Source organism: Danio aesculapii, chromosome 10, assembly GCF_903798145.1.
Source record: "Danio aesculapii chromosome 10, fDanAes4.1, whole genome shotgun sequence".
NCBI lineage: Eukaryota > Metazoa > Chordata > Actinopteri > Cypriniformes > Danionidae > Danio > Danio aesculapii.
In genome coordinates this window covers 26,088,345-26,112,552 of record NC_079444.1, presented here as the reverse complement: position 1 = coordinate 26,112,552, position 24,208 = coordinate 26,088,345, and the positions used below count along the sequence as shown (strand labels likewise).

Below are 24,208 nucleotides of genomic sequence, written 5' to 3'. Positions count from 1 at the left end.
GCTGGTTCAAGTCCTGGCTGGGTCAGTTGGCATTTCTGTGTGGAGTTTGCATTTCTCCCTGTGTTCATGCAAGTTTCCTCCGGGTGCTCCAGTTTCTCCCACAGTCCAAAGACATGCACTCAAAGTGAATTGAATAAGCTAAATTGGCCATTGTGTGTTTGTGTGTGTGTGTGTGTGTGTGTGTGTGTGTGTGTGTGTGTGTGTGTGTGTGTGTGTGTGTGTGTGTGTGTGTGTGTGTGTGTGTGTGTGTGTGTGTGTGTGTGTGTGTGTGTGTGAATGACTGTATATAGGTGTTTCCCCGTGTTGGGTTGCGGCTGGAAGGGCATCTGCTGCATAAAAACATATGCTGGATAAGTTGGTTTATTCAGCTGTGGTGACCCCTGATTAATAAAGGGACTAAGCCAGAGAGAACAATATCAAATTTACTGTCCCACTTATAGACGCAGCATTATAGATACCTTGAATAAGCTGCATTTTTTTTGTAATTTGATTCCGAGATGATAAAATACAAAATAGCTTTATAAATGTACATATGTTTCTTAAAAAAAAAAATCTAAATATTAAAAACTTTCATGCTCATGACTGTTAAAGATGTCTTAACCATCTTTTGAAAAGGGTCTCATACCTGTCAATATTGGGATGTAAAAATACTGGATACACTTTAATTGAAAATAAAATAAAAAATTAGTCTTTTAAATCAATGGCCTATACAGAAATAATTTAAATATGTGAGAAATGAAAAACTCTTTCCTTTTTTGTTCACTGTATTTAAATATTGATTAAAGTTATTGAGTGAAGAGCAGCGAATCTCTCATTTTGATCCCGTTTGTTTGATAACAGAGTTCCAATCCACAGATCTCTAATAAAACAATTCGATTACCTTCGTAACTGTTTATGCTGATAAAAAACTAAATTATTTCTGTATAAAATGAAACACGCCAGGACAGAACTGTTCACATAGCTTATTATTAAGTGTGTTTGTCTGTTTAAAACCATACCCAAATCCCAAAGTGTCCACTTTCGCTCCTCTTCAAATCGTGTGCACAGAAGCTGATCTGGGAACAGTGTCTTTATCACTACAGAGCGCGTGCGTCAGTCACAACCATTACTTGACTGATTTAGCAATGGTCGACGCTTAGCTATAATGGATATTAAGTGAATGTGTTTTAAAGAGGTGGTCCAGAGTGTCATTTTAAGGTTTGGTTGTTTATAAGATGCAAAGCAATGTGTGCTCATGCTTCACTTGTAGAAAATCACGTTATTTTTTCATATATCTTACTTAAATTATATAAGGCTACTCAGCAAACATGTTCTCTGAAAAGCCCGCTCTCAAGGGGCTCTGATTGGTCAGCTAACATAATGTGCTATGATTCACGGATCGGCTCCACGTCACCAGTAAAGCGTCACACCTCTACAAGCATGTGTTTTGCCTCAGCTGTGTAAATAGTGTCAGTCAGAGTAGCTGTTAGAAGCTCTGTGGAAATAGCCACATTTGAATGGCATTTTAACTTTCTCTGCTATAACAGCACCTCTAGGCACGCCTCTTCACTGCGCACAGTGTATGTGCGAGGTAAATACCTATAACCAGAAACCCTTGTGATCTCACTAGCCCGGATGTTTTTTTCGTAGTCTCCAAACTTAGTTCGCTGTAGGCTTTGCTAAGCTAACTTTCTAAAAGCCAATGTCTTCCTTTGCATTGACCTTTGAGCGTCTTGCGTTCAGAGATGTTTATGTTCACACAACTACATAACAAAAGTTTAAAATATGATATCATAGTGGACCACCCCTTTAATATTCATTTCAAATTGCTTTCAAGCCAAACCAAAGTGAAAGCATAAATCTTTTGCAATTATATCTCATTTGAGATCGGCTCTTTGCTACTTTCACTTCTTATAGTAGATTAAAAATATGGGAAAATACGCAAACGGGAGAATCCCGGCAAAAACAGGATTTTTGACAAGAGACAAAGGCTCTACTGATGTGTGAGAACCAGTGCAGTTCATTCTTTTTTCGGCAAGTTTCACTGAGGTTTGTTTTGCTTGTCAAGCTGTATTTATGCGAATAAGTGTTTTTTTTCTACATTTGCCTTGTTAAATTGCCTTTTTGAGTTTGATTGGTGTGATTGCTTTCACATCTAAAGCGACCCGTACTGAGGTTTGCATGAACCGCACCTCAGGGCCGCCCCTTTCAAACAGACTCAAGTACGGTTGTGGATGCACACCCGAGTTCAGAAGACATTATCCAAATGAACTCTGACATCAGATGAACCCTGAAATGCACCATTGTGAAAGCACCCTGAATGACTTAATTAAATCTGTTTATCTTGGATCTAGTTTATTCAGAAGAGTTGGATTAAACTGCTTTATTCATATGATCTGGATAAATATTTGTAGCTATTTTTTGTAGCATCAGAATTTTGAGTGAAAAATAATTAAATGGAAGTACTGAAATCTTTCAGATAAGATTTAATCTATAAAACATTTTTTGATAACTCATTATCTTGTTCTCTTCAGGTTAAGGTGTGTCCTGGCCCTCGGCCCCGTCTTTGGATGTCTGTCACAATGGCGAAGTTTGAGACCGGCCGCACAAGCCCAGTGGTCCGTCAGATAGACAAGCAGTTCCTGGTGTGCAGTATCTGTCTGGACCACTACCACAATCCCAAAGTCCTGCCCTGCTTGCACACCTTCTGCGAAAGGTCTGTATCTGTAGCCACTATGATTGATAATTAAAGAGGGAACGAGGAATTATAGGAAGAAGATTCAGTAATGAGTCAGAATTGAACTCAATTGAACTCATATACTTAGTGGCATTAAGCCTATTAAAATGTGTAATAAGGATCTTGTAATAGCGCCCTCAGTAATTGAAGCATGAATCGGCAGTTATCCTTTTTATAAGATGAACTTTGAATACTTGCTTCTGACAGAATTTGGCACGGATGAGCACTATGTACCTAGATCAGTTTTGACATGAGATGCGTGCAGTTTGACAATGAGACTCTCCCTGTGTGTTTTGGGCTTTGTATGTCAGCGGATGCTTTCCACTGTGAATGTTCATGTTGTGACTGAAATTTCAGCAGCACTTGCCTTATTTCCACTCTTGCGGTGTCTAACAGGAGGATCTAATTTATGAAATGTGAGCTACTACAATTAGGATGTTTAGATTGGTAAGATCTTAAAACCTTTTGAAAAATCTTATGCCTTCATGCTGAAAGGCTGCATTTATTTCATTAGAAAAATATTTGAATACTTTTACAAATGTAGTTCATTCCTATGATTCAAAACTATGATTTCAGCATCATTTCTCTGGTCTTCAGGGTCACATAATCAATATAGGGCTTAACAAACTCTTATTATTATTATTATTATTATTATTATTATTATTGTCATAAAAAGTCCCATGAAATTAAAAATAAAGTTTTTTAGATGTTAGTATCAGTATTGTTAGTATTTAAGATATCTAAAAGCTAGTGTGCTCCAAAGCTAGTGTGCTTCACTTTCATAAACTTATATAAACATGTAAAGCTTGTAGTTTGTCACTTTCACGTATGCTGAGTTCAGCCTGCATGATTTTAGCCCTGATTTTGACTCACTGACAGGTTTTGAGAAATCACCGACAAATGCCTGAAATCGGTGCTTGTTCACGTGAGTAAAAATACAGTGTGAACAATCAAAGACGTGTCCATCAAGTCATGACCAATCTAATGCTCTCTGTATCTGACATGCCCCGCCCCCTTCTCATTTGCTTTTCATTTGATGTGCTTGAGCTCAACCACTCACTGGCAGAGCGGTGATTTAAAAAACACTATTATTGGCTGTTAAAAAGGGGAGGAGCTACACTGTGTAGACTATTTAAACACTATGTATTTCAGTTGAGATTACGTCAAACAAAAAAATGTAAATGTATGTTTCAAAGCACTTCACAGCACCCTAAACAATTGCTGTTTTTTTATTCTTTTCTTTTTTTTTGAAATTAATAACAAAGTCATTATTTGAAATATAATATTTTGTAAAGTTGTTTTTTTGCTGTCACTTTTCTTCAGTTGAATGCATTTTTGGCATATTTCCTACAAAAGCTTACTGTACTCAAACATTTGAATGGTCTGGATATAATGGTTGGAGATATTGGTTTTTTAAAAGTATTTTCAAATTTTGAAGTGTAGTATGTTATTTTTTAAAATGTTAAATAACATTGCTATGTAGCAGCTTAAGCAGATACTCAACCCAAAAATAGTAATTCGGTCACCATTTACTTGTATTTCAAAACCCGTATGACTTTCTTTCCCATGTGGAACACAAAAGGAGTTATTTATAGCTCAATATTCAAGTTGTTCCTTTCTAAAAAAAAATGAATGGCCCTTTCCGGAACATAGTGACTTAAATTTCATTCATTTCCTTACACAAAGCTATCAAATGACGCTAAAGCCTCAAAATATAGTGCATGAGTCACTGAACACTTGTATTAAGGTTTATAGTGCTTTTATTTGTCCTTCTTGAAGTTTGACAGTCCTTGATGCCATTCAATTTTATTAAAAACTGCACTGTTTGTTGTCTACAATATTATTGTATTTGCTGTTTTAATGATGTGAGCTACATTAACAAGTGCAAAAACATTCGCTTTGTGTTGAAGCTTATTTGAATGCAGTTAAAGTATGTATAATTCAGTTTAAGGGAAAGAAATCTATGTATGTGTTTTGTATTTCATGTTTAATAAGATATGATATACAGTTGAAGTCAGAATTATTAGCCCTCCTGAATTAGCCCCCCATGTTTATTTTTTCTCCAATTTCTGGAAAGAACACATTTCTAAACATAATAGTTTTAATAATTAATTTCTAATAACGGAATTATTTTATCTTTGCCATGATGACAGTATATAATATTTCACTAGATATTTTCCGAGATACTAGTATTCAGCTTAACATGCAATTTAAAGGCTTAACTAGGTTAATTAGGCAAGTTAAGGTAATTAGGCAAGTCATTGTATAACAGCTCTTTGTTCTGAATTTTTTTTTGCTAATAATAGGGGTAGAGCTGCACGATATTGGAAAAAAATTACAATCCAGTATTTTATTTTCCTACGATACATACTGCGTTATTGAGTATAATTTCAGCAGATGATTTGAATGGTTCTATTTAGAAAGAATTTTAAATTTTAGCGTAATTAGGATGATTTTGTTGGCCGGTACATCTGAATAAAATATAATAAACAAACATTTATAAATACAGTAGCAAAGATACGAATAAAATAAACAGTGCTTTATAGTTTTCAGGGTGTCTGAAAGTATTCAGGTATGTAAACCGATGTAGTTAGCTAATATAAAATAGCACTGTATAGTCTCTATTAGCCTTTCTTTACATTACGTTTTTGTGCCCTAACCCTTGAAACTGCATTGGAATGCTTACACTGTCGCAAACCTTACAAATACATGCGTTTTAGGTAATTTTGTGGGCTTACTGCAAAGTGTTACAATAAATCACATTTTTTCAACTGTGGCTCCTGGTCAACTATAATCCTGACTCCACATTGCAGATCCTCACATTGTGATATCAATGCTGAAACGATATATTGTGCACCTCTAATAGGGGGCTAATAATGTTGACCTTAAAATGCTTTGTAAAAAAAATTAAACTGCTTTTATTTTCGCCGAAATAAAACAAATAAGACTTTCTGTTGAAGAAAAAATATACTGTGAAAAATTCCTCTGTTTAATATAATTTGCGAAATATTAAAAAAAATATTTTAAAAAATACTGGAGGGTTATCATTTTGACTTCAACTGTATGTGTGCAGTCTATTAATCATGTCTTTAATTAAGTCTTTCTGCTTTCACAGGTGCCTACAGAACTACATTCCCCCTCAGTCCCTGACACTGTCCTGCCCCGTGTGCAGACAGACCTCCATCTTGCCCGAAAAGGGTGTAGCGGCACTCCAGAACAACTTCTTCATCACAAACCTCATGGAGGTGCTACAGAGAGACCCTGAATGCTCTCGTCCGGAGGCCTGCAGTGTGCTGGAGTCTGTCAGTGCAGCGGCTGCTGGGAAACCGCTCTCCTGTCCCAATCATGAGGGCAAGGTAAGCCTCTTAAGAGCTCATGATCAAACCAAATTTGGCAACACATGGAAGCATGATGAAGAAAAGCAAGATATTGTTTGTAGTATTGCAGACAGACTAAACTGAAGTCCCCTTAAAATCATAATTTTTTTTTTTTTGCATCAGTTAAGTTCAAGTTGTGCTTTATTGTCATTCTGCTACATGTGGACATACAGTGGAACGAAATGTCACAGTGCTACATAAATAAACATAATCATGAATATGAACACAACACTGGATGTAAGAGCTATTTTAAACCTATACATAACTAACATACCACAGTAATTTAACTATACTAACTGCTAACTATACATATCCTATAAATACTTCAACTCTACACATAACCTATGGCAGACTATACAAGTACTTTTACTTTTGATCAGTATGTTAGTATCTATAAACTAGTGTGTTCCAAAACCGGCATTCAAATCTAACAGTTTCTTACTTCCACCAATAAGAGACAACTATTTGGAATGACATCACCATAAGCTTCAGCTTCTCATCAGGTTTTATGACCAGTCAAATGGTCTCTAGTATCTGAAGTATGCCGCCCTCTACAAGACGCAGCAGAAAGCAGCAATTTATTCACATTTAACCGAGCGGGTCATCAATGTCAAGCCTGATCAGCTAGCTCAATGTGTTAAGCATTGCGTTAACAACACTGAGGTTGTAGGTTTGAAACCAACATAGGCTGTTTTTCATGAGTTTCTTTGGTTCGAGTCCCGGCTGGGGCAGTTGAACATGTGGAGTTTACATGTTCTCCCCGTGTTGGCGTAGGTTTCCTCCTGGTGCTCTGGTTTCCCCCAAAGACATGCGCTATAGGTGAATTGAATAAGTTAAATTGCAGACAGTGCAATTTAGTGTGCGTGTGTGTGTGAATGCAAGAGTGTATGGGTGTTTCCCAGTGCTGGGTTGCGGCTGAAAGGGCATCCGCTGTGTAAAGCATATAAGCCTATAAGTTGGCGGTTCATTTCGCTGTGGCGACCTCTTATAAATAAAAGACTAAGCCGAAGATGAATGAATGAACTTGGTGCAAAAGTGGCTAAATAACACTCAATTTAAGTGTCAGCTATTTTTATGAAGAAAAAACAACTACAACCACAGTTAGGAGACTGGCAGAGCTATGAAATAAATTAAACGCTATTGCCTGTTTTATAAAGGAGAGAGGCTACTCTTTATGTCCTGCTCTGTCTTCATGTTTAAGACCCTTCAGGACACTTTTAACATCAGCAGAGCTACAAGTGAACAGGAATTCCTCATCCACCTGTCATCTCTCTAGATTTGAGCCAATTTTTCATTTGGCAGAGGCTGTTGTGTCTCTTTCTGCTTATACCCCTACCAAAAAAGCTGCCAGCTTCTTTCTTTTATGTGTCTTCAAAGTCATAATACATGTGTGGTGAGGCTGTTCAGGCCAGTTAGCGTGCATTAGGGCCCTTTGATAATGCATTAGGATGCTGAGTGATTGGTTTGCTCGCTGCTGCCCCTGCAGGTGATGGAGTTTTACTGCGAGTCGTGTGAGACTGCCATGTGTCTGGATTGTACAGAAGGGGAGCACCGGGAGCATGTGACTGTTCCACTGCGGGACGTCCTAGAGCAGCACAAAGCAGTGCTCAAGAACCAGCTGGATGCCATACGCAACAGGTACAAAGACTCATATGAAACAGCTGTTTGATCATAATCAGTTAATCATCAGTTGATCATAATAATCATAATGACAGCACATTACAATTTTTTTCAAATCTCAATTATTGTTAAGAGAGCAAGGACGTTTTTCACAGTATTTCCTATTATGTGAACAAATTTTGGGAGGAGCACACATAGTTTTGACCGGGCTAATTCATTATTGACAATCAATATATTTTCCAATCAGCAGAAGACCTAATGATAAATAGTCAAAAATGTCCTACCTCCGTTTTCTTTCAACTTTCAGCAACCCTCCACCACCCCAACTCCTCACATTAAGAGTGTTTTCACACCTGCCATATGTGGTTCAGTTGAATCGCATTAGAGTTCGTTTTCACTCTTGGTGCGGTTCGTTTGGGCAAGTATAAATGTGACAATGACACTCGAGTGTGCACCAAAAGTGGACCAAAAAAGCGTACCAAGACCTCCTTGAAGAGGAGCTTTCACTGATTTCAAACGAAACCTGGATCGATTTGTTTGTGATGGGAACATGATCTGAACTAAAACAGACCCAACCGCAAAAAGTACGGTGCCTTTTTGGACTAATCCAGCTGCCGTAGTCTGATGCGCTGTCCCATCTTATGGGGTGTAGAGGCAAAATAATGTTGACAGCGCTTTACCAACAATTTTAAGCAGAGAGGGGGAAGAACATTACCTAATGGATCGTTAGTAATATTTCCGGAAGATGACCATGTCACAGTTTAGCAAAATTAATTCATGCCTCCTCCTGAAGTGACTTGCAATGTGCCGTCGCCGTTTGCAATGCATTAAAACATTGTTTTCCAGCCACAGCCCCGTTTCATTCTTGAAATGTGTAGTTTGCCTGAAGTGATGTATACAATCTAAATAGTATATAAATACTAAATAAATAAATAGTAAAATATTATGTACTGTCATCATGGAAAAGACAAAAAAGTTACTAAAAAATATTGTTTAAAAATGATTTATTTCTGTTAAACAACTCTGGGGAACTTTTTGTTAAAAAAGTCACTGGAGGGCTAAAAATGTGGCTTTTAACTGTAGCTTCAGTCATTGGTTTCTATTTATTCAGACTTCCTCAGCTAACAGCAGCCATCGAGATGGTGAATGAAATCTCTAAACAGCTGACAGAGAGGAAGAATGAAGCCGTCAATGAGATCAACATGACATTTGAGGAGCTGGAGAGGGCTTTACACCAACGCAAGGCTGCTCTCATCACCGACCTGGAGAACATCTGTAGCACCAAGCAGAAGGTCAGAAATCAGCATTTGACGACCTGTGCTCCTATATCTCAGTCATGAAATTCTCATCCACAATTTTTGCACCTTTGTGTAATGAATGTAATGTAATGACATGCACCATTTGTAAAGCTTTATTTGAACAGTATTTTTTTTAAAGTGCTGTACAAGTAAGCTTGAATTGAATAGAACTGAACTTTAACAAATTAATTTGAGCTCCCATAGTTTTAATCACAATTACACACTGCATAATCTAAGATTAGATTAGATTCTCATTTCTGCTTCTTTTTTAGTATCTGTAGCAGGCATTTGGAGATAAATCAGACAATTAGTAAGAGCCACTGTACAAGTTAATGGCAAATTTACTGATTTGTTTGTGGACAGATTGTGGTCTTCTTTTTAATATGTATCTCCAGAATTGCTTTCAAAAGTCTGATCTACTGACATCCTGAAGTACATGTTGAAAAATGTAGGATAATCCTCCTGATTCAAATATAATGAGATGAAATCACAGGATTAGATGGGCCCTATTTTTCCCTTTTTTTCCCTTTTTAAGAATACCTCTCTTTCCTGCACATTAGTGCTTCATCTTAAATTATAGGTTGCACTTTTAGTTTGAACTGTCATTCAAAAGAATTGGAGCCAATTGAGAGACTTTAAATAATAAGCTGGGCCAAAAGAAAACCTCTAAGCATGTGTTTTGTTATTTTTGTATTTGTATTCCTTTAAGTACTGTAATATTTAACACATCTGTAATGTTGCTGTGGATAGACTTGTTGTGTGGTTTTGGAGTTATTCACTGTCTGCTGAAAAAGTAATATTTTAAAGGGATAGTTCACCCCCCCCAAATTTTTTTTTCTTTCTGTTGAACACATTAGAAGTCAAACGGTTTTGAAATAAGTAAAGGATGAGTAAATGATGACAGAATATTCAGTTTGGGCCTTTAATTCTCATTAACTGCATTTTAACAATCGATGGATGAACTGTGAGGAGAATAATGGCACTTCATTGTACTCCACTTTTTAAAACACTTCACTGACTCTTTACAGTTTATTGGATGTAAAGCTTCATAGGGAGTAAATAAATCTAGATAGAAGGGACAACAAAGTCCTCTTCACTGCTTACTTTGCTATATATATATATATTTATATATATATATATATATATATATATATATATATATATATATATATATATATATATATATATATATATATATATATATATATATATATATATATATATATATATATATACACAGACACACACAGTTGAAGTCAGAATTAATAGCCCCCTTGAATTATCAGCCCCCCTGTTTAATTTTTTTCACAATTTTTGTTTAACGGAGAGAAATTTTTTCCAACACATTTCTAAACACGATAGTATTAATAACTCATCTCTAATAACTGATTTATTTTATCCTTGCCATGATGACAGTAAATAATATTTGACTAGATATTTTTCAAGACACTTCTATACAGCCTAAAGTGACATTTAAAGGATTAACTAGGTTAAATAGGTTAACTAGGCAGGTTAGGGTAATTAGACAAGTTATTGTATAACGATGGTTTGTTCTGTAGATGATGAAACGTGCTTAAAGGGGCTAATAATTTTGTCCCTAAAATGGTTTTTAAAAAATTTAAAACTGCTTTTATTCTAACCGAAATAAAACAAGTAAGACTTTCTCCAGGAGAAAAAATATTATCAGACATACTGTGAAAATTTCTTTGCTCTGTACAACATTCATACATTCATTTTCTTTTCGGCTTAGTCCTTTTATTAAACAGGGGTCGCCACAGTGGAATAACCGCCTCTGTACAACAGAATTTGGGAAATATTTAAAAAAAAATAGATAAAAATCTAAGGGGGGCTAATAATTCTGACTTGAAGATGAAGATTATTTTGTTGTCATTCACCTCAAAGTACATGACCAATTTTCAGGATAACTAATAAAAAAGAAAGAAAAGGATATCCACTTTCCTCTCTTTTTTTCCACAGGTTCTCCAGGCGCAGTTATCGTCGCTTCTGCAGGGAAAAGATCACATCCAGAGCAGCTGCAGTTTCACCGAACAGGCTTTGAGCCACGGGAGCGCTACTGAAGTCCTGCTGGTCCAGAAGCAGATGAGTGAGCGGGTGAGCGCTCTCGCCTGCCATGACTTCCCTGAACGGCCACACGAAAATGCCCACCTGGACTGCCAGATCGAGACGGAGGGCCTGCGGCGTTCCATCCAGAACCTGGGCGTCCTGCTGACAACAGGGGCTGTGGGACATACGAGCGTGGCCACCGGAGAGGGACTCAGACATGCTCTGGTCGGCCAGCATGTGACTGTGACCGTCACCACTAAAGATAAAGATAGCGAGCTCGTCAGGACGGGTAACGCGGCTCTCCGAGCGGAGATCATGGGGCAGGATGGAGCGCAAGTGACTGAGGCAGACGTGGTGGATAATAAAAACGGGACGTATGAGGTTGGTTATACACTCAAAGGTGAAGGCGAGTACTCGTTCTCTCTTATGCTGTATGGACAGCCGGTGCGGGGCAGCCCGTTCAGATTGAGGGCTATAAAGCCGTCGGATGTGCCTCAGTCTCCGGATGACGTGAAGAGGAGGGTCAAATCTCCAAGTGGGACAGGTGGACACATCAGGCAAAAGGCAGTCAGGAGACCCTCCAGCATGTACAGCACAACCAAAAAGAAGGAAAACCCCATTGAGGATGAGTTGATTTACAGAGTGGGTAAGGAACACGCTTCATAAAACTTACTTTACTTTAGCTAGTGTGCTGTAAAATATCCTGAACAAGAAATGACTTTTTGCTGGCATTAAGTTAGGAATAAGTAACTGCATGCCATTGAATTATTAGAGAATAGTGCAATGATATTTATAAGAAAATATATTCAAATTCTGTCAAACGATTAATTGCGATTAATCTCATCCAAAGTAAAAGTTGTGTATACTATGTGTATTTTTGTTTATTTAAATTTGTTTGTACTACATTGTAGAAAATGCTTGCTTATACTTTATATATAAATATTTATATTCAATATAATATATATAAATTAAAAAATATGTTAATATATTTTTTTGTATGTTTTTGTAATTTATGAACAGTTTGTGTGTATTTATAGATCTGTACATAAATATAAATATTTAAACTGTAAACAGTATTGTGTAAATACAAACTTTAGCTTGGATGCGGTTAATTGTGATTAATATATATTCATTAGGGCTGGGTGATTAATCGAAAAGTAATCGAAATCAATAAAAATTTTACAGGACGATTTTTTCAATTACTTTCCCACGTGGAGTCATGTGACACAGCTCTGTTAAAGGGTGAGGCTAATTTATACATCTGTGGCCACTTTGCGGCCACATCTGATCTCTGGTCAAGTAGGACGATGGACCCATTCATGAGCCTTACTTTGCACTACACTGACAATGATTGGAAGCTGCACCAGAAATGCCATGAGACGGCATATTTTCCATTAGATTTTAAATTATTATTTAGATTAAAATATTTGTTTACAGAAGATGCAAGAAATGCACTGTTTACAATATTATTTACAGGAAATACAAGAGTTGTTTTATTAGAAGAGCTACTGCTTATTGTCTACTTTTAATTTGAAAAACATTGAAATTATTTATTTTGTTTACAAAAGTGCAAGTTATTTATTTTCACTTTTTTTATAAGAAGTGACTGTTGGTTTTAGACAATGTGTTTTAATTTCAGTTGTTCGAAGTAGATATTCAATAAATAATCATAGATAGTAGATAGTGTGTGTTTCTTTTAGTTATTGTCTGTGAACTCTGAGGGCAAAAAAAAAATAAATAAATAAATAAAATAATTGTTCATTAATCGAAATCGAGTTAAAATGTTCAATTAATTGAGATTTTGATTTTAGGCCAATTCGCCCAGCGAATATATATATATATATATATATATATATATATATATATATATATATATATATATATATATATAATTTTGTAAGCATAATTAATAAATAATGATTCAGTATTTTAATAAATTTATTATAAAAAAATAACTATTTAGTAAATATTAGTATATTTCTAAACTAATAATAACTGTAGTATTTAATTATATCTGTATATAAATAATATATGATTAATGTAGTTTTTTGTATAATATACAGTAAAAATAAAGTAATGAAAGTCCGCAATATTATTCACAATCATGACTTTATCATAATAATAATCATTATTATTGGTATTTAGTCAAATTATAGCTGTAAAATAGCTCTGCACATAACACTTTATTTAACAATGTCCTTGTTGTAAATGTTAAATGTGCTTAATACAGTAAAAACAGTACATTGTGTATAATTACATGGATCCAACCTTAAACCAAATCTTTAACTGTAAACCTAACCCTATCTTACATGTTGTTAATTATTGTTACTCAGTACTTTAAAGTATAATTACCCTATAACAAGGACACATTAAATAAAGATCAACAGACAGGAGTGATTTTATTTTATTTTTTTCATTTTGATAATCTGTATCTGTTGTTAAATGTTGTGTTGATGTTGAATGTTCTGTTTTATGACCCATTAGGCACTCGGGGCAGAGAGAAGGGTGAGTTCACCAATCTACAGGGCATCTCTGCGTCCATCAGCGGCAGAGTCATCGTAGCTGACAGCAACAACCAGTGCATACAGGTCAGTCAATGAGTGGAGCTAAATCACAATCAGAAAGAGGTTTTGTGGTAAGGGCTTCAATTAAAGAAAGAAAACTACAAAGAGTATTACAAAGATGTACTGATCAACAATCCGGAAATTGCAATTGGCTTGTTTTTGCTCAAAATGTAGTTTGTTTTGTTATTTAATTTGGACGATCTCTGTTAAAGACTAGAATACAAAAAGCTTTGCTATGATGCAAAAACTCCAGGAAAGTTTTGATCCATTTTTTAGATTATCTCCATAATATGATGCACATTAAATACCAGTGCAGATGCTTTGTTTACAACAATAATCAATGAAACAGCTAGTGATACACCAGTCATGATTTTCTGTGGCCAATTATGTTTATTATACGGTTTTGTTTAGTTGCAAATTGGCCAATTTCAATATCCAATTCTCCTAAATATTTACTTGAACCCAGAAAATAAGTCTGTGGGCAAAATGTTCACTTGCTTTATCGCACTTTAAAACTGTTGCAGTGAATTTTATGTACAAATACTGACAGATATCTGCCAAGCTTAATAAAAAAATTGTCTGGTTGCACATTTGGACCAACAGATGTCTGGTTCCAGATTCTTGACACGCAATCGGTGCATCGCTAGAAATTTCATTATAACAGCTCTTCTATAAACGCCACCTACAGGCAGAGAGTGTATTAGCATTTTTATTTAGGCTGTCTGCGGTTTTGGTTGCTGGTGTTTTATACAGCATAATTTCACCAATCTAAAGCCAAATACTTATGTTTTTACTTTATATTTTGAATGTATGCAATGTAATTTAATTAATGTAATTTAATAATGTCATTTTTTTATTTAATTAAAAGAAACATTAACTGGAAAAATCAGGATCTAAGCTGTTTTAATAGATAATGTGTATAATCCACTTAGAAACTGTAGAGAAAGATCTTCAATGCAAGGTTTGATCATTTGTTTGTTGTAATGAAGGTTTTTACCAATGATGGGCAGTTTAAAGCACGTTTCGGGGTGCGAGGTCGTTCTCCAGGACAACTGCAGAGACCCACCGGAGTGGCAGTCGACACCAACGGAGACGTTATAGTGGCTGATTATGATAACAGATGGATCAGTATCTTCTCCCCTGATGGGAAGTTCAAGGTGATCTTGATTTACAGCACAAGATTGTTTTTGCAAGAATACTTTAGCTCAAGTCACATGAAAGACTTTTACTTTTTTTTTCAACAGAAATATCCTTAAAAAGACTTTTTAAATAGTTAATTCCACAAAAAAACATTAAATAGTTTTTTTTTTTTTAAATGAACCAAATCTCTGTATTAGAATGATTTCTGATAGATTCTGTGACACAGTGTAGTTATTATGTATGATTTATTTTTTTCTTTTTATTTCTTTTTATTTTATTTATTTTCTTAAAAATAATTTTTAAATGCTTTTAATTAGTTTAAATCAAACTTATTTTATAAACGCACACACAAACGCACGGACACACACTTTTTTTTGTAGAATATGTATATATTTTTTTTACTTGTTACCATAATTGTTTAATCTTTTTTTTCACACACAATTACCGGCAATTTTACGAAAAAGGTCTGTATGTGTGAACAGGCCCTTTTGAAAAATACTGATAAATTCATTCCGGCAATTTTCCGGAAAGAGAAGTTGCAACATATCCAGTAATTTGCCGGAATGCTGCTCTGTGTGAACACTGAAGGAAGATTGCCGGAAAGAGCGCGTTCATGTCTAACGCACTGACGTGATACATCTACTTTAGCCAATTAGAGCATTCAGACGCATTCGCATCCATGCGGTTTATGAAAATAAAAGCCTTTGAATATTTTTCCAGACAGCTGCTAGATGTTAGTCAGATACTGTTTCTATTTTCCTTCTTAATGCCAACTGTGTCAAAAATTATTGATAAAATACTAATGATAAACCGCTGTTTGCAAATATAATTTTTCGTATTGAATATTTGAATATTTTCCTTTTTTTCTGCTGGTTCTTTCTTGATTTTTATTTTTAATAAAATTACAAGTTCTAAGGTTTGTTTGTTAAATCCAATGGTTTTTGCTGTAATATTTTTGTGTAAATGGATAGCAAATGACATTTGTCATTTTGTGACTCAAAAGCAGTAGTGTGATCCGAATCGTGAGATTTGTGATCCATTAAACCACATGAAAACTAGCAACTAGCTGATTAAGTTTAAGCTCTCCCTCTTTCTTTATCTCTCTCCCAAGTATTTTAGACGTTTAATAACAAGATCATCATTTTTTCATCATCTGGGTTCATGCAGAATAAGATTGGTGCTGGTCGTCTGATGGGACCCAAAGGAGTGGCTGTAGACAGAAACGGTCATATCATCGCAGTGGACAATAAAGCCTGCTGTGTCTTCATCTTTCAGTCCAATGGCAAACTAGTGACCAAGTTTGGAGCGAGGGGGACTTCAGACAGACAGTTCGCAGGTACAGTGAACAAAACCCATCCCATTGAACAACACTGTGATGTGGTTGCGTTCTTTACGTTGTATCCCAGCACTGAAGGTTTGCAGGATTGTTTTAGCGCCCCCTGTTGTTTGCTGTTACTCTTGTCTTCTAACTTCTCTTCCTAATCCCTCATTTATCCAGCTCAGAAACTCAGAAATGTTGAAATTCTTCCCTAAACATTCAAGAAACAAGAGCCTATGGGTGATTGACTACAAAAGTAACAACTAATAATCATTCTGGGGAAACAAATGGCGCTAATGGTTGCTGTGTTTTAGACAGAAATGGCCAGATTTACCCAGGCTTCAGTTCCAGTGTCTGAAAGGATGCACCTGTCTATATTTCCTTTGCCTCAGTTTTGTTCCTTTGTTTCACTTTAGCAAACGCCATATTTTCAGTTGCATTGTCGGAATCAGCATTGTCCGTAATGAGGCCAATGTATGCGTATATGTTTTAAAGCATATTTTATATTATATTATATTATATTATATTATATTATATTATATTATATTATATTATATTATATTATATTATATTATATTTATTATATTATGTTATATTATATTTATTATATTATATTATATTATATTATATTATATTATATTATATTATATTATATTATATTATATTTATTATATTATGTTATATTATATTTATTATATTATATTATATTATATTATATTATATTATATTATATTATATTATATTATATTATATTATATTATATTATATTATATTATATTTATTATATTATGTTATATTATATTTATTTTATTATATTATATTATATTATATTATGTTATATTATATTTATTTTATTATATTATATTATATTATATTATATTATATTATATTATATTATATTATATTATATTATGTTATATTATATTTATTTTATTATGTTATATTATATTATATTATATTATATTATATTATATCATATTTTTACGTTTTTATTAGTGCTGGCGAAGATTAATCACATCCAAAATAAAAGTTTGTTTTACCGTAATATATATGTGATACACACACATACATAGAAACAAAACTATACAAATATTTAAATGTATATATAATTTGTATTATATGCATGTATATTTTATATCTAAATAAACATTTTCTCAAATATATGCATGCGTGTGTGTATTTATATATACATAATAGATATACACAGTACACACACATATATTATGTCAAAACAGACTTTTATTTTGGATGGGGTAATTGTGATACATTTTTTTATTATAACTTTTTATTTTTGTTTTAAGTATATTTAATTTCTGTAATTTCAGTGGATTTTAGTTATATTAGTCAATCAAGTAAAATTAAATTTGAATTTTCAATGGAATTATTGTATCATCATTTTATCATTATCATTGAATTATCATTTTAATTTATAATATTTATTTCATTTAATTAAAGCTTGTAGTTTACCCAAAAATGTAAATGAACCATAAATTATTATTGTTGTAAACTCTCTTAAATGTTTATTTTTAAGTAATATTTGTTTCTTTTTTTTGTTTGTGTTTTAGTTGTAGTCAACTACAGATAACTCTGAAACTGATGAACATGCACATTTTAGATATGCTTTTTTGTAGTTCATCCAACACTTCCTGTCTGCTGCTTGTTCTGCTACTATTGAATAGATCTGGGGGCATATAACAGAAATTGTTTTAATATATGTATCGTTAACAATGATTTTTTGCAAATTTGTATTACAGAAGCAAACCTTAACCCACAGGTGTCAAACTCCAGTTCTTGGAAGGCTGCAGCTCTGCAGAGTTTTGCTTTAACCCTAATTAAACACACTTGATCAAACTAATTAAGGTCTTCAAGTTCACTATAAACACAGAAGCAAGTGGTCCGACTTTGATCGAAGACTACCAAAACAAACTTATTTTGTGGATTACCTTGCACCGATTAGTTGTTCAATGTGCGCTAGCAAAATATCCATTGTAAGTCTCAGACATTTTTAAGACAATGTTTTTGTCAAGTTAAGATATTTCTGTAATACCACATTCTCGTCTGTAGTTAAGATCAGATAATGTGCTTAGGATATTATGTTCTGTATTAGATTTTGTCTAACTAAAAATGACCATGGTTACCAAACAGATTTTAAAGTTGGTATATTTCTGTAATACACCCCCTGTTCATTTCCCTTCCTCTTGTTAAACATACGCATGTGGTTTGTGCACCTGCTTTAGGATATTCATCTTTCATTGATCCCCTCAATTGCTTTATATTCATTCCAGCACATAAAGATGATTCGCATTCTCACACCGCTTGATGTATGCTTTTTTTCTTCAGTTGTGAATCCCTTCTGCTCTGTCATTAATTTGTCTCTTGCTTACCCTTGTGTTTTTCCCATTCCTTTTTAGAAAAAAGTGGTTCAAAGTGTGCACTGGAGCAAAAGTTTAGTAAATCTGGCCCTGGGTTCAGTAAGTATTGAGTGAATCCTCATCCCAGAATGTGCTGATTTGTCTTTTTCAAATGACTGTTTGAGTTTAGATCATGTTTTTGTGATTTGTGTTTTTGATCAGATTTTGGGCAAAAATCTGATAGTTTAGTCCAATGATAAGGATGAAGGCTTGACGAGATCTCCTGTCCGCTTCACTCTCTTTCTGTTTCTTCATCAAGTCTGAACCACTCTGTCTCTGCTTTCTTTCACTCAGGCCCGCACTTTGTTGCTGTCAACAACAAGAATGAAATTGTGGTGACAGACTTTCATAACCACTCCGTCAAGGTGAGTGGATCTTCTTCAGGTTGTGCTTTGGCAGTTTTTACCTGATGAACAATTAAATAGGACAAAACAAACCCTTAAATAAGGAGGGGAGCTGAGGTATATCTCGGGATCAAAATATCATAGAGACCATTTTTAAATGAAATCTAGAATATTATTTACTGTGATTTAAATAAGATGATTATTAAAATGCCATTCTATATGTACTTGCATATATATATATATATATATATATATATATATATATATATATATATATATATATATATATATATATATATATATATATATATATATATATATATATATATATATATATATATATATATAATATTATTTAATAATCTACACTATTATTAAGTTGTTTTATAATTAGTTATCTATTATAGTTTTACTGTTTTAAGATGTCCATTTTTCTGTTTTCATTTAAGTTTTAGTTTAGTTTTAGTTTTTTGTTCAACTGAAACGCCAATTAAGATTATTATTATTATTGTTGTTATTTATTTATAAAACAGAACACAAAACAGAACAAAAAAACATTTATACAATCTATAATACTTATATCATACAAATGGTAAATTAAGTAAATTAATAAAAAAATGTAATAATAATAATTAAAATAATAATCGTTTTACTTGATCAAACTCAAAACATTGAAATTAGAGTGGAAAAGTAAGAGTAAAATTGTCCATGAATCATAAATGTCCTACTTCTAACTCTTAAAAAGATAAGCAAGTAAGATTTTAGATTTTTTCATTTTAGAAGCATCTGCCCTAACAAAACGAATTCTTTCAAGCTTAAGAGCAGCAACCATTTCAGTCAGCCATTTATGAAAAGTAGGTGGTAAACTGGACTTCCAATCCATCAAGATCACCTTTTTATTCACCACCACACCAAAATATAAAAAATCTGTGGTATAAATATAATACATTTTAGGTTAATAAGTATTAAAGGTGTACTTAATAATATTGTAAATCACATTGCACACAGTATGTCAATTGTTTTGAACGTAAGTGACATCTAGTGGTGTGGATGGATTTTCATTAAAAAGCAAGAAAATTAAAAACATATTACTAGCAATCAGCAATGGTTAATTTATTCAACAAGTAAAAGTGACCAATAATAGGCAGCATTTTTTCTAATAATGTGATTTGAAAAAGAACATTTAAGAAATGTTAAATTATTTTTATTATTCTGTAAATATGGAATTATTTTAAATTCATATTTATTCAGATATTCTGCATCTTGCATATAAAACTAGATAAAATGGAACAATTACAGAATGAATCTATATATGTATGTGATACTGTTTTATTAAATAATGTGCATGAATTAATCTTGTGTTTTCTCAGGTTTACAGTGCAGATGGGGAGTTTTTGTTTAAATTTGGGTCTCACGGAGAAGGAAACGGACAGTTTAATGCCCCCACTGGGGTTGCAGTGGATGTGAATGGTAACATTATTGTAGCAGACTGGGGCAACAGCAGAATACAGGTACTAAGTCTTCTTCTTCTACATCTTCAAGAAGTTAGACATTTCAAGAAATGTTTTTAAGGCAAGACACTGCAGGTGAATAGGGCACAATTAAATGTCAAGTAAAAATACAAAAAAGAACTAATAATTATCACTGTATTTCTTTAATTAATTGATTAAATGAAGAAATTTAGGTTCAAAATAAATTAGTCATTTCTTTAATAAGTCATTCTTACACATGTGACCCTGGACCACAAAATCAGCCATGTCAGTTTTTGGAAATTGAGATTTAGACATTATCTGAAAGTTTATGTATACCTTTAAGACATTATTATTATTCAAAACTATTTCAGTTGGATTCTGAGGGTTCAAAAATATCAGAACATTCAACAAATATAAAACATTGAGAAAATTGCATCAAACAATGTCCAAATTAAGTATATTATTATTCAAAAATGTTTAATATATTTACAGTAAGAAATTTACAAAATATCTTCATGTAACATGATCTTTGCTTTATATTTGAATGATTTTTGGCATAAAAGTGTATTTTGTAATAATCTATTTTTGGCTAAATAAGACCAAGGTCCAGGGTTACATTTTAGAGTCAAAGGTTTTTGCAGAAAAAATTTTGCGAGTTTTTTTTGTCACCAAAACAATATATATATATATATATATATATATATATATATATATATATATATATATATATATATATATATATATATATATATATATATATATATATATATTCTTTGTAGAATTAAATAAAGTATTTAATCAGATAAATTATGTATGACATGTGGAAGTAAATATTTATGGCTCAATGCTGGAGAAAAATATACTTATGAAAAACAAATATGAACTGTAATTAAAATCTGCAGAAACAAATTGATCAAATTAAAAGTGTATTTCAGAGATTTTCTTTTCATTAGAGTAAAAAAATCCTGAAGAATAAAAATTCTGCTTAAAGACAAGAATCTCTTGAAAACGTATATGTGTTTTCCTTCAGGTGTTTGACAGCTCAGGCTCATTCCTGTCCTACATCAACACCAGTGCTGACCCTCTGTACGGCCCGCAGGGTCTCGCTTTGACCTCCGATGGACACGTTGTTGTGGCTGATTCTGGAAACCACTGCTTCAAAGTCTACCGGTACCTGCAGTAAAACCACAAAAAAACTCTTCATCCATCACCGTTTGCTTAGATTTCATATCAGCAAAATCCTCCAGAGAGGACGAATCGAGCAAACAAAAAGCACTTTTTTTTTCTTTAATCGTCTACTGATTTTTATGATCCAAAACCAAGAACTGCTTCTGTACTAAACCAGGAATGTTGATTGTAAATAACAGAAACCATATCAATAAGCACAGATTCTTATTAGAAACCATGTAAGTTGTGTATAAATAAATTATAATATATATCTATATATATCTATAAAGCATTTTGCTAATTACCATCCAAATTATTTTTGAAGTTCCTCGCCTGCCTTATAATTTTATACCATTTTCGCCACAGGAATAATAAATTAAAATGGTAATTTTTCAAAATTCAGACTTTTATCCTTGCAGTTTTAAGTTCACGTCTCACAATTCTGGGTGAAAACTGGAGCCTTATTTTGCAAAAAATAAAAGTGTGAATTCAGGGTTTCTAGCTTGCAATTTGGACTTTTTGTCAAATAATTTTGAGAAAATATTTTGTCAAATAATCTGAGAAAAAGTCATAAATAATTGTGTTATATAAATAGTTATAAACTGTATAAAATGACATGTTTTTGCGGTATAAGTAATCACAATATATTAAAATACATTTTTAAAAAAGAGATTGAAAAGATGAGCAAACTTTGCTTCATTTCCTGCAACTGAATTTTTATATTTTAACTCCTTTTTTTTCTGAGATTGTGAGAAATTGTGAGAAGGTCAGAATTTAGAGTTTAAAAATCCCTGTTTTTTTATTCCGTGGCAAAAAACAGGCATCCATATCAACCTTCCCATGACTGCAACACTTGTGTATTTTAATAACAACATTCTGCATTTGTAAATATACAAAATAATGTACATATGAAGATATTCGGTGTATGTAACGTAAATGACACAGGCTTCTTGTATTGTCCGATGACAGCGTCTAGCGATCAGATTATTTCGAGCTGATCATCCCTCACACAAAAATATCAAAGCAGTAAACAGAAGGACATATTTTTTCCATTCCAAATTATTTATTTTTCTAAAGCACAAAGGCTACTTTACGTGTCGAAGAATCTAACGTGTTGATGAAATGTAATCAAACCCAAGTATTTCAAATATATTGCCTGTGATTTTTAACCTTCTAGAAAGAAGATCAGCTATATCTCCTCTTTGTAAATAACGCATTGTGTTCACAGCGTAGCAACCAAATGTTGTGTTTAGTCAGTATTATAGTTTATGGTTCGTTTGTTTATTTATTTCATGTTTTGTACAAGTTTTCCTGGATACTTCATCATCACCAGCGAATGATTTCAGAGTCCACTTCCTTTCGTTTTTTTTTTGTAGAAATTTCCGTTGTCTCTTTTTTTATGTGACGTCGTGCTACTGGATGTGATCCTCCACAAGGTTAATGAACGGTGGCTCACAGCTGGAACAGTAAACGTATATATTAATATCTGTGCTGAGAACATTTTTGCATGTCAATGACTTCGGCAGTATGAATATGGTTTTCTGCAACAGCAAGATAAACTGTAATTATTTGCTATTTCCAGGCTGGGAATTAAAAAGATGAAATAAAATAAATATTGTCCTTTTCTTCACGCATGAATTGGTAAATAAAACAAAAAAAGCAATGAAGTTCTAGTATAACAAGAAAAGTGTAGCAGTTTAAAATAATACTAAATGACTAAAAATCTTGCATTTTAAATGCATGTTAACCCCTAAGAGCCCATTGTGAGTGACGCAGGTGTTACATGCACTGGTGCAGGTTTGAAAAGGTCATTTTTTTCTGCATTATCCATCACTTTCAAGTCCCTACTTAACATTTAATGAACACCCAGGTTTATTTGTATGACGTCGAATGCATTTTTGTTGCCTTGGAAACATTTACAAAATGGTGGTCTGTCTGGATAGCACATTGCTGTGTCAGCAAAAAAAAACAAACATTTGTATGTGTTATTAAAGGTGAGTTTCAACCTACGCTGATTTTAGTACATTTCTTGAAGAAACGGATATAAAACAAGTTATAAAAATAGTGTGGTTCACCTTAAAACAATTGGATTTTGCTGTGACATATGCATTAGTTACAGTGTTATATACCTTCTGCTCAATTTAAAACATATTTTAATAAATGTTAATGATGTTAAAGTACTTCGTTTATAAAATAATTTTTTTTGCAAAATGTAGCGATCAGTTTTAGATTTGAAATATGTTGCTGCAAAAATAACATGCAAAAACTATGGAAGCCCATTTCTTCTATGAAATAAAACAAATCATTCGCAAGTCATAATGAATACTTTCTCATAATAATGACCTTTAATATCATAACAATGACAAAGTTTCTTATAATAATGACTTTCTCTTAATAATGACTTACTTTCTCATAATAAGGAGAAATGAGATGTTTTCTCATAATTATGAGATATTTTCTAATAATGACTTACTGTCTCATAATGACTTCCTCTTTATTGACCTTTCTCATAATAATGAGATATTATCTCACAATAAATAATCATTGCTAAGACTTTTTCATAAGATATTATCTCATAGTACATTTTTAAAAATGGGATTTTCTCATAATGATGAGTAATAATCATTATGATGAGAAAATAAATAATTATTATGAGAAACGAAGTCATTATAATGACAAAGGTTCTCATTATTAATGAGAATATCTCATTATGAGAA

The 24,208-nt window shown here is 33.1% G+C and overlaps 1 protein-coding gene across 4 annotated transcripts in view; it reads left to right on the top strand.

The window, feature by feature from the left end:
- trim3b (tripartite motif containing 3b) overlaps nucleotides 1-23,104 on the top strand; it is a 56,610-nt gene extending 33,506 nt beyond the window's left edge. For 3 of the 4 annotated variants that reach the window (XM_056466653.1, XM_056466654.1, XM_056466652.1), the window contains 12 exons: nucleotides 2,514-2,695; nucleotides 5,832-6,072; nucleotides 7,580-7,731; nucleotides 8,825-9,005; nucleotides 10,989-11,721; nucleotides 13,560-13,663; nucleotides 14,629-14,796; nucleotides 15,947-16,115; nucleotides 18,509-18,568; nucleotides 18,803-18,873; nucleotides 20,223-20,363; nucleotides 21,355-23,104. In XM_056466653.1, the coding sequence (XP_056322628.1) occupies nucleotides 2,550-2,695; nucleotides 5,832-6,072; nucleotides 7,580-7,731; nucleotides 8,825-9,005; nucleotides 10,989-11,721; nucleotides 13,560-13,663; nucleotides 14,629-14,796; nucleotides 15,947-16,115; nucleotides 18,509-18,568; nucleotides 18,803-18,873; nucleotides 20,223-20,363; nucleotides 21,355-21,507 (2,319 nt within the window). In that variant the 5' untranslated portion in view covers nucleotides 2,514-2,549 and the 3' untranslated portion in view covers nucleotides 21,508-23,104. The remainder of the gene's footprint in view (nucleotides 1-2,513; nucleotides 2,696-5,831; nucleotides 6,073-7,579; nucleotides 7,732-8,824; nucleotides 9,006-10,988; nucleotides 11,722-13,559; nucleotides 13,664-14,628; nucleotides 14,797-15,946; nucleotides 16,116-18,508; nucleotides 18,569-18,802; nucleotides 18,874-20,222; nucleotides 20,364-21,354) is intronic. The other variant, XM_056466655.1, reaches the window with a different exon arrangement.
- The last annotated feature ends 1,104 nt before the right edge of the window (nucleotides 23,105-24,208 follow it).